General features: G+C 46.4%; 2 protein-coding genes across 3 annotated transcripts in view; one reads left to right on the forward strand and one right to left on the reverse strand.

Annotated features, from left to right (window-relative positions):
• The window catches only part of NECTIN4 (nectin cell adhesion molecule 4), a 96,612-nt gene that overhangs the window by 61,741 nt on the left and 18,862 nt on the right, over positions 1-16,009 (reverse strand). The window contains exon 5 of the mRNA XM_083167188.1: positions 4,321-4,472. Coding sequence (XP_083023314.1) covers positions 4,321-4,472 — 152 coding nt within the window. The remainder of the gene's footprint in view (positions 1-4,320; positions 4,473-16,009) is intronic.
• Positions 1-16,009, forward strand: part of LOC146049953 (V-type proton ATPase catalytic subunit A-like) — a 269,656-nt gene that overhangs the window by 4,977 nt on the left and 248,670 nt on the right. The window lies entirely within an intron of this gene.

Consider the following 16,009-nt stretch of genomic DNA (forward strand, 5'->3'; position numbering starts at 1 on the left):
TTGCTGACTCGCCCCTGAACGGGTGTCAGATAATCATGTGTGACACGTGTTGCAGTACGGGCAGTGGCCACCAGGTGTCGCTGTTATCCACCATCCATTCCCACTCGTGGCCGCATCCTGTCTCTCGATAGTGGTAATCTATGCAATGGATGACCATCGATTATTTTTACCTATCGATCATTCATTGTGTTTGACTGATTGGCCTGTGGGCCAATTAAACACGGGGAGCGGGCCATAGTGGGTATCAGGGGGCAGAGCTATGTTCAGTGCCTCAGCACTTTGAAAAAAAAGAAAAACATTGGTTTGCTGTGCCAGCGGTGGAGGGAAACCATCTGGTTCTCCACCATCGATGGCAAAAGTATTCGACATCAGCCACAAACCATCAATGATTTTCATTCATTGATGACCGATGGCCATCCATATCCTCCAGAAAAACAGTAGAGGAAACTGCAGCTGAGGCGAGAGGCTGTGCCCAGCTAAAGGGACGATTGTGAGCCGGGCACAGACATGCAGGAAACGTCTGGAAGCGCAGAGTCTCCAGGGGAGGCGGAGAACTGGCCGGGGGCGACATACATTGTATTCTTAGTATACAGATTGGTGGTCCTATATACCGCTGTGTATAACGTCTGTGTCCTATTACCCCTATGTACCACTGTGTATAACGTCTGTGTCCTATTACTCCTATATACCGCTGTGTATAACGTCTGTGTCCTATTACCCCTATGTACCACTGTGTATAACGTGTGTCCTATTACTCCCTATATACCGCTGTGTATAACGTCTGTGTCCTATTACCCCTATGTACCGCTGTGTATAACGTCTGTGTCCTATTACCCCTATATACCGCTGTGTATAACGTCTGTGTCCTATTACCCCTATATACCGCTGTGTATAACGTCTGTGTCCTATTACCCCTATATACCGCTGTGTATAACGTCTGTGTCCTATTACCCCTATATACCGCTGTGTATAACGTCTGTGTCCTATTACCCCTATATACCGCTGTGTATAACGTCTGTGTCCTATTACCCCTATATACCGCTGTGTATAACGTCTGTGTCCTATTACCCCTATGTACCGCTGTGTATAACGTCTGTGTACTATTACTCCCTATACACCGCTGTGTATAACGTCTGTGTCCTATTACTCCCTATGTACCACTGTGTATAACGTCTGTGTCCTATTACCCCTATGTACCACTGTGTATAACGTCTGTGTCCTATTACCCCTATGTACCACTGTGTATAACGTCTGTGTCCTATTACCCCTATGTACCGCTGTGTATAACGTCTGTGTCCTATTACCCCTATATACCGCTGTATATAACGTCTGTGTCCTATTACCCCTATGTACACTGTGTATAACGTCTGTGTCCTATTACCCCTATGTACACTGTGTATAACGTCTGTGTCCTATTACCCCTATATACCGTTGTGTATAACGTCTGTGTCCTATTACCCCTATATACCGTTGTGTATAACGTCTGTGTCCTATTACCCCTATGTACCACTGTGTATAACGTCTGTGTCCTATTACCCCTATGTACCACTGTGTATAACGTGTGTCCAATTACCCCTATATACCACTGTGTATAACGTCTGTGTCCTATTACTCCCTATACACCGCTGTGTATAACATCTGTGTCCTATTACCCCTATACCCCTATATACATCTGTGTATAACATCTGTGTCCTATTACCCCTATGTACCGCTGTGTATAACGTCTGTGTCCTATTACCCCTATGTACCGCTGTGTATAACGTCTGTGTCCTATTACCCCTATATACCGCTGTGTATAACGTCTGTGTCCTATTACCCCTATATACCGCTGTATATAACGTCTGTGTCCTATTACCCCTATGTACACTGTGTATAACGTCTGTGTCCTATTACCCCTATGTACACTGTGTATAACGTCTGTGTCCTATTACCCCTATATACCGTTGTGTATAACGTCTGTGTCCTATTACCCCTATGTACCACTGTGTATAACGTCTGTGTCCTATTACCCCTATGTACCACTGTGTATAACGTGTGTCCTATTACCCCTATATACCACTGTGTATAACGTCTGTGTCCTATTACCCCTATATACCGCTGTGTATAACGTCTGTGTCCTATTACCCCTATACACCGCTGTGTATAACATCTGTGTCCTATTACCCCTATACCCCTATATACATCTGTGTATAACATCTGTGTCCTATTACTCCCTATATACCGCTGTGAATAACGTCTGTGTCCTATTACCCCTATATACCGCTGTGTATAACGTCTGTGTCCTATTACCCCTATGTACCGCTGTGTATAACGTCTGTGTCCTATTACCCCTATGTACCGCTGTGTATAACGTCTGTGTCCTATTACCCCTATATACCGCTGTGTATAACGTCTGTGTCCTATTACCCCTATGTACCACTGTGTATAACGTCTGTGTCCTATTACCCCTATATACCGCTGTGTGGGGCAGATGTATTAAGCTTTAACAAGAGATAAATCCCAGGGTGATAAGGAGAGATAAACGTCCAGCCAATCAGCTGCTAACTGCCATGTTACAGGCTGTGTTTGAAAAAAGTCAGTAAGGAGCTGATTGGCTGGAAGTTTATCTCTCCTTATCTCCCTTGGATTTATCTCTTGTTAAAGATTAATACATCTGCCCCTGTATAACGTCTGTGTCCTATTACCCCTATACACCGCTGTGTATAATGACTGTGTCCTATTACCCCTATATACCGCTGTGTATAACGTCTGTGTCCTATTTCCCCTATATACCGCTGGGTATAACGTCTGTGTCCTATTACCCCTATATACCGCTGTGTATAACGTCTGTGTCCTATTTCCCCTATATACCGCTGGGTATAACGTCTGTGTCCTATTTCCCCTATATACCGCTGTGTATAACGTCTGTGTCCTATTACTCCCTATATACCGCTGTGTATAACGTCTGTCTCCTATTACCCCTATATACCGCTGTGTATAATGTCTGTGTCCTATTACCCCTATATACCGCTGTATATAACGTCTGTGTCCTATTACTCCCTATATACCGCTGTGTATAACATCTGTGTCCTATTTCCCCTATATACCGCTGTGTATAACATCTGTGTCCTATTTCCCCTATATACCGCTGTGTATAACGTCTGTGTCCTACTTCCCCTATATACCGCTGTGTATAACGCCTGTGTCCTATTTCCCCTATATACCGCTGTGTATAACGTCTGTGTCCTATTACTCCCTATACACCGCTGGGTATAACGTCTGTGTCCTATTACCCCTATACACCGCTGTGTATAACGTCTGTGTACTATTACCCCTATATACCGCTGTGTATAACTTCTGTGTCCTATTACCCCTATATACCGCTGTGTATAACTTCTGTGTCCTATTACCCCTATATACTGCTGTGTATAACGTCTGTGTCCTATTACCCCTATATACCGCTGTGTATAACGTCTGTGTCCTATTACCCCTATGTACCTCTGTGTATAACGTCTGTGTCCTATTACTCCCTATATACCGCTGTGTATAACGTCTGTGTCCTATTACCCCTATGTACCGCTGTGTATAACGTCTGTGTCCTATTACTCCCTATGTACCGCTGTGTATAACGTCTGTGTCCTATTACTCCCTATATACCGTTGTGTATAACGTCTGTGTCCTATTACCCCTATGTACCGCTGTGTATAACGTCTGTGTCCTATTACCCCTATGTACCGCTGTGTATAACATCTGTGTCCTATTACCCCTATACACCGCTGTGTATAACGTCTGTGTCCTATTACCCCTATGTACCGCTGTGTATAACGTCTGTGTCCTATTACCCCTATGTACCACTGTGTATAACGTCTGTGTCCTATTACCCCTATGTACCGCTGTGTATAACGTCTGTGTCCTATTACCCCTATATACCGCTGTGTATAACGTCTGTGTCCTATTACCCCTATATACTGCTGTGTATAACGTCTGTGTACTATTACCCCTATATACCGCTGTGTATAACTTCTGTGTCCTATTACCCCTATATACCGCTGGGTAACTTATTATGCAGTAAATATCCCTGAATATAAACCCTTTGTATTTTCCCTGTAATTTCCCCACCTCCGATATAAGATTTGCTGCTCTATAATTACCTGGATCCATTCTCCTTTCTATTTTCTCTTTTTTTAAATATAGTACTAATTCCTCTAATCTCAAGACCCTATGATAACATATGTTGTGATGTCTTTACTATCATGACCGAAAAGCAGCCCCCCCCCCCCCCCCTCATACTGTAAATGATTGGTGAATATATAATAGGAATCAAATATTACGCCGTCCTACCTGCAATGGATACGCTGATGCTGGCTTGTCTACTGCTGACGTCATTCACTGCCTGGCAGGAGTACACCCCCGCGTCATCCGGACCAAGGGGAACCCCAAATAGCAGTCTGTTCCCCTCAAACTTTACATCTTTCGGGAGAGAGGCATTAACCCTGCGGCGAGAGTAAGATAAAGTCAGGAAATGGTTATCTGCAGAACTACAGTTACTGCCATATACATACAGTATATACACAAGCACAGTACAAATACGCATGCACCCATGTGGCACTGGCAGCCATCGTCACATCGCTGTGGTGGCGATTGGAACACTGGGCGTTGTCTCCCCTGTAAGAACGTCTCCTGCTGACAGGTTTTTACAGCAGGGTGTGGTATATTTCACCGACAGTCATTACTCAGACGTCGGAATTCCGACTGCGCAGCGGGGGGAGCGCAATGAAGCCCCTTGCGGGCTCGCCACGCTGTGCTTGCCATGCTGCGGACACGGTGGCAAGGTATGCTCGCCATCTATTTTATTCTCCCTCTATGGGGGTCGTAGACCCCCACGTCAGTCGGGATTCCGATGTCGGAGTAATGACTGTCGGGGAGCTGTCCGGCACCCTTTACAGCACTCACTGTCCTGCCTCTGGCTCATGGTGTAGCTGACAGTGCCATTTACAGTAGTCTGTATCTTTTTTTATATTATACCATACTTGCCTACCTTTAAAAACTAGTTTCAGGGAGATTATAGTTGGTAGTACAATTTTGCACAGCGCCCCATTGAGGGGGCGTGTCATGCTCCACCCAAAGGGCGTGACTAGTTGCATATATAGAGGGATTGTGAACGTGGCACCTAGAAGCGTGGGTGTGTACTGCTACATCTGAGAGGAATCTTGTAAAATGACTTATATCCAAATGTAGATGAGCCCCAAAGCAGTTAGTAAGAGATAATATACTTGGTAAAGTGCTAGGAAATGGTGCTGATGATTCAATGTAAATGTATCTGTACATGTGGGCTAGGTGACATGAGGGAGATTGCTAGACTAATGAGGGTGAGAGGGAGATTGCTGCTATGCCAGGGAGTCTCCTGCAGAATGCAGGAGGGGAGGTAACTATGTATTGTACTATTGTTTCTACTGTATGTGCGTGACTGCTTGTGCTGATTTACTGTACTGCATTCTCCTGTGTGTGCGTATGTATGTGTGTGTGTGTGTGTGTGTGTGTGTGTGTGTGTGTGTGTGTATGTATGTAAGTGTGTGTGTGTGTATGTATGTATGTATGTATGTATGTATGTATATATATATATATATATATATATATATATATATATATATATATATATATATATATTCTGGAAAGAGAGGAAGACAAAGGGGGCGCCTATGGTGTATTACCGTTTTAATCTTTAAAAAACAGCAGACTTAGTAGTCATAAAATAACGGGGTATAATGCCCGTACCAAATAATTCGTCCGCTGTGGACTGAACTACCACATGATTTCATAAAAAAGTTTCCCACAGGCAACACGGCTGTACTGTATATAGTGGACTCACGACCCTCAGGCACCGCCGGCAATGTCGTCTCGTGCCCAGGCTTCTCCTCAGTCCTTTCACCAGCCCGCTCTGTGGGAACTCCGTTCAGCGTCACAGTGGCCACGCCCCAACACGTTTCGTCACCAGACTGGTATATATATATATATATATATTTCTCTACCGTCCAATGGGATACTGGGCTTCACTACTATGGGGATTGAGACCTCCGCAGGAGAGACAGGCACATAAAAGAACTTTCAGTGTGGGTGCACTGGCTCCTCCCCTCAATCTCCCTCCACTAGTCAGTTTTGAAAAATGTGCCTCAGGAGAGGCAGTGCTTCTGGATGCTCCAGAGTTTTTTTCCACATTTATTTTCAAGTTTGTTATTTTGGGGCGCTGTGGTGACCACACAGCTGTCCTGCTTCGTGGGTGTCAGGGGAAGGGTCAGTCCCCGACCTCTTCAGGTGCAGAGCTGACCCTGCTACAGGACAATCCAGTCCTGCGTGGGACTTGTCACCGCACAGCATTGCGCTGTAGCGAGCAAGTCCCCTAGCCGCCGCACACCCCTGACAGGTCTGAAGACATCGGTGGTGAGTACAGGCTGGGGGTCCCACAAGGGGTCCCCGCAGCCATTTCTGGTGCGGCAAGACGACGGCTAGTAATGGCGGCTCTCCAGCAGGGACCGCGTGAACACCGCGTCTGATAACTGGCATAGGGGTGCTGCCGCTGGACCACCAGGGACACCCCTCAGGGTATAATGTATGATATATATATATTTTACACCTTTAATAATGTCAGTATAATTATATGTAAGCGCCAGCTCCGTGTAAGGGGGCGGGGCTTCTCTCAGAGCGGGACCAAGCTCTGCTGGGCGCGCGCTGTCACTTCCTGCTTCTTCACACGCTGCCAGACTCCATTACAGGGCTCCTCACTGGCGTGGTGGATCCGGGTACTTGCAGCACGGCAGAGACAGCAGGTTTTTATAGCGATTTAGCGCTGCTGCGCTATCTAGCTTAGTCAGACACTGTGTTGTTTATATCACTGTGTTTAGCGTTACCAGCTCACCCAGATCTGTGAGTTCAGGTTAAGGGTGCACTTGGCTCCCCAATTGCTCTGTTTTTTCCCCACTGTTTAGTTACAGACACAGCATAAAGCAAGCACATAGTCTGTTTTCACTCAGAGGAAACACATCCAGCAGTGTGTGCACGTGTGACTGCGTGGGGGTTGTGTTTGTTACTACAGACATTGTAGTACTATCTCATCATGGTGAAAAAGTTCACTTGTATGGTGTGTAGCACCAAGTTTGTGCCCAAGTCACAGTCCCAGGTTACTTGTGAGGCTTGTATGTCACCACAGCCCAGTAGTGCTGACACCCAGATCAGTGGGGTTCCCCCACAGCTTGCGGGGCAATCGCAGGCAGACGAGCAGGAGCCTGCGTGGGCCTCCAACATAAAGACCTTGTTGGATTCTGTGGCTTCACAGCTTTCCACTAACACTCAGCAAACGCAGAGGGTTCAGAGGGAATTGTCCATGTTAGCTGCCAGGGTGGATATTCTTCATACCCAAAATGTACCTCCTCCTCCCGCACAACCTCAAAAGAGGCAGGCTACTGCTATGGATCCTGACACAGATGAGGACGATGAGGACATATTGGAGGAGGGTGAGGAGCAGGGTCTGCAGGAACCAGCTCCTGAGGCGGCAGTGCATGGTCCCGAGCCCCTTATCAGGGCCATTAGGGATGTTTTAGATCTCCCAGTAGAGGCATCCACAGAAGGAGATCCTTTCTTCATGACTCAGAAGAAACAGCCAGTGTACTTCCCTGAGCAGGCAGAGTTAGAGACTGCTTTCAGGGCTGCATGGCAAAACCCCGATAAGAGGTTTACTCTTTCAAAAAGGTTCACAAATGCATATCCTTTTGAACCTTTGGGCAGAAAGAAATGGGAGGAGCCACCGGTAGTGGACTCCTGTTTCCCGCCTCTCTAAGAAGGTGTTGTTACCAGTCCCAGGGGTATCCACCCTTAAGGACGGGGCGGACAGAAGGCTGGAAGCTACCCTCAAGTCCATATATACGGCTAGTGGGGCATCCCAGCGTCCAGTTTTAGCCAGCTGCTGGATGGCCAAGGCTATTCATACCTGGTCAACCCAGATTCAGGAAGGGTTGTTGGGTGACATGACTGTGGCCCAGATAGGGGACAGCCTGCGTCACATTCAGGATACCGCAAAAATCCTGTGCGAGGCACAAAAGGAATTGGGCGCAATTAACGCGCGCAATTCAGCCATGGCGGTTTCAGCCAGACGGGCCTTGTGGCTGCGGCAGTGGTCTGCAGATGTAGACTCAAAGAAGAGTGTGGAGGGTATTCCCTTTACAGGAGAATGGCTGTTTGGCAGTGAATTAGACGGTTGGATTTCCAAAGCCACGGCAGGAAAATCTACCTTCCTTCCATCAGCCCCCACGGTTGCAAAGCGTACCTTCACAGGTGCTTCCCAGCAGTCCTTTCGTGGGAACAGGTTTCGCCCCAAGGCTAGGGGCGCCTCCAATGCCAGCAGGGGCACGAGAGGCAAGTTTAGGAAGCCTAACACCTCCAACACCCAGGACCGTCCAAATGCCGCGACTTCCTCTAAGCCTGCAGCATGACGGGGTTTTCCCGCCACGAGACTCTCTCGCGGTGGGAGCGCGATTGTTGCATTTCAGCCATGTGTGGGACGCCTCGGGTCTGGATACCTGGGCCAGAGGTCTCATTTCTCTAGGTTACAAGCTGGAATTCGACAAACCCCCTCCCAGACGATACTTCAGGTCGGCACTTCCAGCATCCCAGGAAGATCAGGTGCTCCTTCAGGGGGCCATTACCAGGCTGCTTCAGTCTCAGGTAATTGTACCGGTGCCAGACACGGAGCAGGGCCAGGGATATTATTCCAACTTATTCCTGGTACCGAAGCCAGACGGCTCAGTAAGACCCATCCTGAATCTAAAGTCATTGAACCCCTTCCTGTGCGTGTTCAAGTTCAGGATGGAGTCCTTGCGCTCTGTGATCGCCAGCCTAGAAAGAGGGGAGTTCCTGGCCTCTATAGACGTCAAAGACGCCTATCTACACATTCCTATCTGGCCCCCACACCAAATCTATCTCAGGTTTGCCTTGGGGAACGACCATTACCAATTCCGGGCGTTACCTTTCGGCCTGTCGACAGCCCCGCGGGTTTTCACAAAGGTAATGGCGGAAATGATGTCACTACTCAGGCTCCGAAGGGTGAATGTAGTGCCATACCTGGACGACCTGCTAATAAAAGCAGGGTCGGCGGAGGCTTTAAGCAGTGCTCTCAATCTGTCCATACAGGTTCTAAGAGACCACGGGTGGATCCTAAACATGCCCAAATCATCGCTGGTTCCATCCCAGAGGATGGTTTTCTTGGGCATGATCCTGGATACATCAGAACAAAAAGTCTTTCTGCCGATGGAAAAGGTCACTGCAATACAACAGCTGGTCAGGGAGGTCCTACAGTCACCTCTGGTACAGATCCATCTTTGCAATACAATTTGGCCGCTTCCATTCCAGGACTTTTCAATTGGATGTTCTGACAAAATGGTCCGGCTCCCCCCTGCAGATGCGCAGAAGGATTGGCCTTGCAACAAGAACCAGGATCTCGCTACAGTGGTGGCTAGATTCATCCAATTTGTTGGCAGGCAGACGGTTCCAGATCCAGGACTGGATTCTGGTAACCACGGACGCCAGCCTGAGGGGCTGGGGAGCTGTGACACAGGGAGTCCGCCTACAGGGTCGATGGTCTCCACTGGAGTCAGGCCTTCATATCAACAAGCTGGAGTTGAGGGCGGTCTACTATGCCCTGTTACAGGCAGCTCCATTGTTACAGGGAAAGGCGATCCAGGTCCAGTCGGACAATGCCACCACTGTGGCCTATATAAATCGGCAGGGTGGTACCAAGAGCATGCCTTGCATGAGAGAAGCGTCAAAAATTCTGTCCTGGGCGGAACAGAATGTCCAGGCCCTGTCTGCCATTTTTATCCCGGGGGTCGACAATTGGGAGGCGGACTTCCTGAGTCGTCACGATCTTCACCCGGGAGAGTGGGGCCTTCACACTCAAGTGTTCAATGCCATAGTGGATCTGTGGGGACTCCCTCAGATCGACCTGATGGCTTCACGATTGAACCACAAGGTAGCAATGTACTGTGCACGGACCAGAGACCCAGGGGCGATAGCGGTGGACGCTCTCACCTGGACCTGGGATTTCCAATTGGTGTACCTCTTCCCACCTCTCCCATTGTTGGCTCGGGTGCTAAAGCGGCTCCGGCATCAGGGGACGGAGGCCATACTGGTGGCACCAGACTGGCCAAGAAGGGCCTGGTACGGGGACATTCAGGCCATGCTAGTGGAAGACCCGTGGCGTCTGCCCCTAAGAGAAGACCTGCTCCTCCAGGGCCCGTTCGTCTTCCAGGACTTACAGCGGCTACGTTTAACGGCCTGGAGGTTGAGCGGCAGATCTTAGTCCACAAGGGTCTCCATCCCTCTGTCGTCACTACAATGATAAAAGCCAGGAAGCTGGTGACGGCTGCTCATTATCATGTAATATGGCGCAGATATATTGCCTGGTGTGAGAAGAATGACTTGCCTCCGGCCAGTTTTCGATTAAACAGTCTGCTACGTTTCCTTCAGGCTGGCCTGGATAAGGGACTTAGATTGGGTTCCTTAAAGGTCCAAATCTCCGCACTATCTGTGTTTTTTCAGAAAAAGATTGCGGCCTTGCCGGAAGTACAAACCTTCTTACAGGGGGTGCTGAGGATTCAGCCCCCCTTTGTGCCTCCCACTGCACCATGGGATTTGGAAGTAGTTCTTACTTTCTTAAAATCAGCCCGGTTTGTTCCATTGGAAGAGTCTGAGCTGCGACACCTCACTTGGAAGACTGTTGTTTTGCTGGCTCTAGCTTCGGCCAGGAGGGTGTCCGAGCTCGGGGCCTTATCTTGTCGGAGCCCTTACCTTGTGTTCCACAACGATAGGGCGGAACTCAGGACTAGACCACAATTCCTTCCAAAGGTGGTGTCAGGGTTCCACCTAAACCAACCTATTGTGGTTCCTTCTAGCGCGACACACCCAGATATACCAGATACCTTGGATGTGGTCCTCACCCTTAAGGGGTATGTCAAGCGCACAGCTAGGATCCGTAAGACGGACAGCCTGTTTGTGCTTTATGATGCGCAGAAGAAGGGTTTACCTGCTTCAACGCGTACCATTGCCAGGTGGATAAGATGTACTATCCAGCAGGCTTATGCATCAGCTGGTTTGTCGCTTCCTTTTTCAGTAAAGGCTTATTCAACCAGGTCTGTAGGTACCTCTTGGGCGGCTGCTCGAGGGGTGTCGGCAATGCAGCTATGCAGGGCCGCAACTTGGTCAGGGCAACACACATTTGTGAAGTTCTACAAGTTTGACACCCTGGCCAGGGAGGATTCCCAGTTCGGGAATGCGGTTCTACAGCAGAATCCGCACGTTCCCACCCGTTCTGGTAGCTTTGGGACCTCCCCATAGTAGTGAAGCCCAGTATCCCATTGGACGGTAGAGAAAATAGGATTTTGGGTACCTACCGGTAAATCCTTTTCTCGTAGTCCATATGGGATACTGGGAGCCCGCCTCAGTGCGGCTTTTTCTGCTGTCAGACCTACTTTATTGTTAGGCATATTGCCTTGTTTTCTATAGGATAAATATGACTATAGATTTGTTCTAGTTACAGGTGTCCTCTTAAGTTGTTAGGATTCACCTCTTTTATATGTTTTTTGTTCGTTTGGGTGTGCTGGATGAATCTCACCACAATACATTATCACATACTCCTCACATGCTCTCCTTCGGCACAGTTTTTGCATTAACTGACTAGTGGAGGGAGATTGAGGGGAGGAGCCAGTGCACCCACACTGAAAGTTCTTTTATGTGCCTGTCTCTCCTGCGGAGGTCTCAATCCGCATAGTAGTGAAGCCCAGTATCCCATATGGACTACGAGAAAAGGATTTACCGGTAGGTACCCAAAATCCTAATATATATATATATATATATATATATATATATATATATATATATATATATATATATATATATATATATATATATATATATATATATATATATATATATATATATATATATACACATATACATATACACACGTCTCTGTGGTGTCAGCAGCACTCGGAAATTAAAACACACACCAGGCTGGGATGCCAACGTTTCGAGGCTTGGCGGCCTCTTTATCAAGGTGCTCAGCAACCTTGATAAAGAGGCAGCTGGGCCTCGAAACGTTAGCATCCCAGCCTGGTGTGTGTTTTATTTCCAAGTGCCGCCGACATCACAGAGACGCACGTAGATTGACAGTTACACACTGTCAGTGGAAGGCACTGGTTCATTTGCCATTCATGTTCACAGCAGTTGAGTTGGTGTATCAATCGATTACTACTGCCCACAGCCAACAATTGTTAGGTTGACAAACAACAATTAAGTGGGTTAAGCTCATACAAGCCTGGAGGGGTAACCGTATTGCGTTGGTGTATCCAGCGGGCCTCAAGTTGACGTAGAAGTAAATTTCGGTCTCCACCTCTGGTTGGTTTGGGTACATGGAGATCTGGTGTCCCATTGCCTGAAAGTGTTTAGCTACTGGTTTTTCGGAGGCACCAGTGGACAATGCTGTCCTAATAGAATGCGATGATTCGCCACACGTTTGTTATCATGCCCACATGCATGGGCAGATGAGCACAGAGATAACATAGGAGCTGGTGCACGTCAATCTGTGCTTGATTATATTACTGTTGCTGTTATGTGGTTGTCTCATCGTGGTGCCACTGTTCATGTGCACCCAGCACAGCGGAAGCAGCCCCCCCCCCTCCTGTTCTAGTAGATTGCTCATTCCCCAATGGCGGGTACAGAGTTGCTCTCATCAGCACCTGCTGCAGCTTTTGGCCACACTGATACGAATTCATGGGAGGCTTCGATCTATGTAATTTCTAGGCTGGATCACTAGCCAATAGAGGCCAATGTTTCTTCTACAGATCCTGTGACTACATTGGTGCCTCAGTGTTTTGTCCCCTGTATATATTGTCTTATGCCTTTTACTGAGTGACATGTACTCCCGAGGTCCTCTGGCGGAGGGGGCGTGGCCAATGGCTTTATCCGGACACTAGGCGCACAGGATGGTCCAGTCAGAAGGATGTTTAACGGCCCAATGGAGGAGCGTTTTAGACTGGCCCACCGGTAAATGGCCTAGTGTCCCAGTGGGCCAATCCGCCCTGGTGACATTTAATAGGATGAGACAATCAAAAAGTGAGAGATTTGGTAAGAAATCTCCATTTTTTTTAATTTTTTTAAGTGGCAATCATTTAAAATCACACTGGTGTTGCAGAGTAAATGATTGCCGCTTTCAAACCAAATCTCTCACTTTCTGAATGTCTATTAAATGTCACCCCCTGGTTTCCATCTATCTATTGATTCTTGCAGTATACAGCTTACAAGCATACTATTGGTAATAAAGGCATATTTTACTTTCTTGTGATTAAGCTTTGACACCAGTCTATAACCTAGCTTATCAAGTCAAATAACAACACTGACATAACTGCATTTTTAAAAGGTCATTAATATTTATTGGGTATCCTGCGAGTCCCAAGAGCTTATCTGATTGGTGCCCGGTCCTCTGCATCCACCTACAACCCCGATGTTATCCCTGTGGGTCCCATGGACCTCGAAGAAAGAGTTAACTTACTGTAGGTAGGTCTACCATAACTCTCCTTATCCCTATACACTTATGCTTGGTACAAACCTAAAGATGTATCTGTCCAATCTATCTGATGGAAGCCAATCTAGCCATTTGATCCTGAACTCTGGAAAAAGGAAAATGGCCGTTCAAATCTGTTCAAATTAACCAATATCTTGTCCATTTACCAGCATTTGGGTGCAAATGGTTAATTGTCATTTGCTCAATTACATTGCCAGATTTTGGTTCCCCACCAGATAGATTGGACAGGTAAATCCTAAGGTGTGTATCCATCTTTATACATCTCTATACACTTATACATCACTATACACTGAGATATCACTGTACCCTCATACACAGATACACCACTATACATCCCTATACACAGATATATTACTGTACCCTTATACACAGATACCTCTATACACTACTATACGTTTATACATCACTGTACCTTTATACACAGACACCTCTATATACCTATATGTGACTATGCATTAGTGTACCCTTATACACATATACCTCTATATACCTATATATTACTATATACCACTGCACCCTTATACACAGATTCCTCTATAAACCTATATATTACTATACACCACTGCACCCTTATACACAGATTCCTCTATATATCTATATATTACTATACACCACTGCACCCTTATACACAGATACCTCTATATACCTATATGTGACTATACATCACTGTACCCTTATACACAGATACCTCTATATACCTATATATTACTATATGTGAGGTTATCAAACTGACCGTAAGACTGTAATTATGATATTTTATTAGGTGTAGTAATTAATGTACTATTTTAGTCCGTCTGTACCCTCTTATTCTCCATAGATGTTTCTATCCCCCAAATCTGTGTGTATTTCCAGATCAGATCGCTCTTGCCCAAATATGGTCTGACAGGAAATACCCAGGAAAGAATTCACCAAAAGGTTATGTCCAATTACCATACTTTTGTTCCTGCTATCACAGGAGGGTGGTAGCTGAGGGACAGTCTTCACAGGGGGTGATCCAATTCCCCTGCTATCAACAGGAAATGTTCACAGGGGGTAATCAGGACATAATGTAATCAGACTGTGTTTTGTATCTTGTGTTGACACTGCTCTGCATATCTCTGGCCCCTTCCAGACTTTCTGGGGCCTGACCCAGCAGGGGGGGGCAGCAGCAGTAGCTGGGAGGGGGTGATACCTGACTCTTGAATCCACCAATCAAGATCCACTGCAAGCCCACTTTTGGTTTGTACACCGTGGGAATTTAGAAGTTTTTAAAATGACTTGCACACAAGCCAGGAGAGAGATTTTTATGGACTGTCCTGGACTAAGAGGTTGTGCTCTGTCTAGGTATCGTGTGGACTTATCTGCTATCACTGCTGTGTGGAATAAGTGATAGTTTTGTGCTTTGGACTGTGATGCTACAAGGACTTTGCTACCCGGATGTTTTTATGCTACATTTGCCTCTTTTTCCTGTCTTCATCTACATGTGTGTGCTGTGATAAAAATAAACCATATTTTGGTTTCATCTGCTCGGTGTCTGAGTGATTGAAGAACCCCGTATCTTCACACTATACACCACTGCACCCTTATACACAGATACCTCTATATACCTATATATTACTATACACCACTGCACCCTTATACACAGATACCACTATATATTACTATAAACCACTGCACCCTTATACACAGATACCTCTATATACCTTTGTGACTCTACATCGCTGTACCCTTATACACAGATACCTCTATATACCTTTATGTGACTCTACATCGCTGTACCCTTATACACAGATACCTCTATATACCTATATGTGACTATGCATTAGTGTACCCTTATACACATATACCTCTATATACCTATATATTACTATATACCACTGCACCCTTATACACAGATTCCTCTATATACCTATATATTACTATACACCACTGTACCCTTATGCACAGATACCTCTATATACCTATATATTACTATACACCACTGCACCCTTATACACAGATACCTCTATATACCTTTATGACTCTACATCGCTGTACCCTTATACACAGATACCTCTATATACCTATATATTACTATACACCACTGCACCCTTATACACAGATACCTCTATATACCTATATATTACTATACACCACTGCACCCTTATACACAGATACCTCTATATACCTATATATTACTATACACCACTGCACCCTTATACACAGATACCTCTATATACCTTTGTGACTCTACATCGCTGTACCCTTATACACAGATACCTCTATATACCTTTGTGACTCTACATCGCTGTACCCTTATACGCAACTGGTGTGAGCACTATGAATAAGCAGAGCAACTACTTTTGGCAACTTGTGTGGGCGTTATGAATAAGCAGCCCTTCAAATGTGGGCATATGCAGAAGTTCTCGGGGCATTATGTGTGTC

This window comes from Crinia signifera, chromosome 12, assembly GCF_055691185.1.
Source record: "Crinia signifera chromosome 12, ASM5569118v1, whole genome shotgun sequence".
Classification (NCBI taxonomy): Eukaryota; Metazoa; Chordata; class Amphibia; order Anura; family Myobatrachidae; genus Crinia; species Crinia signifera.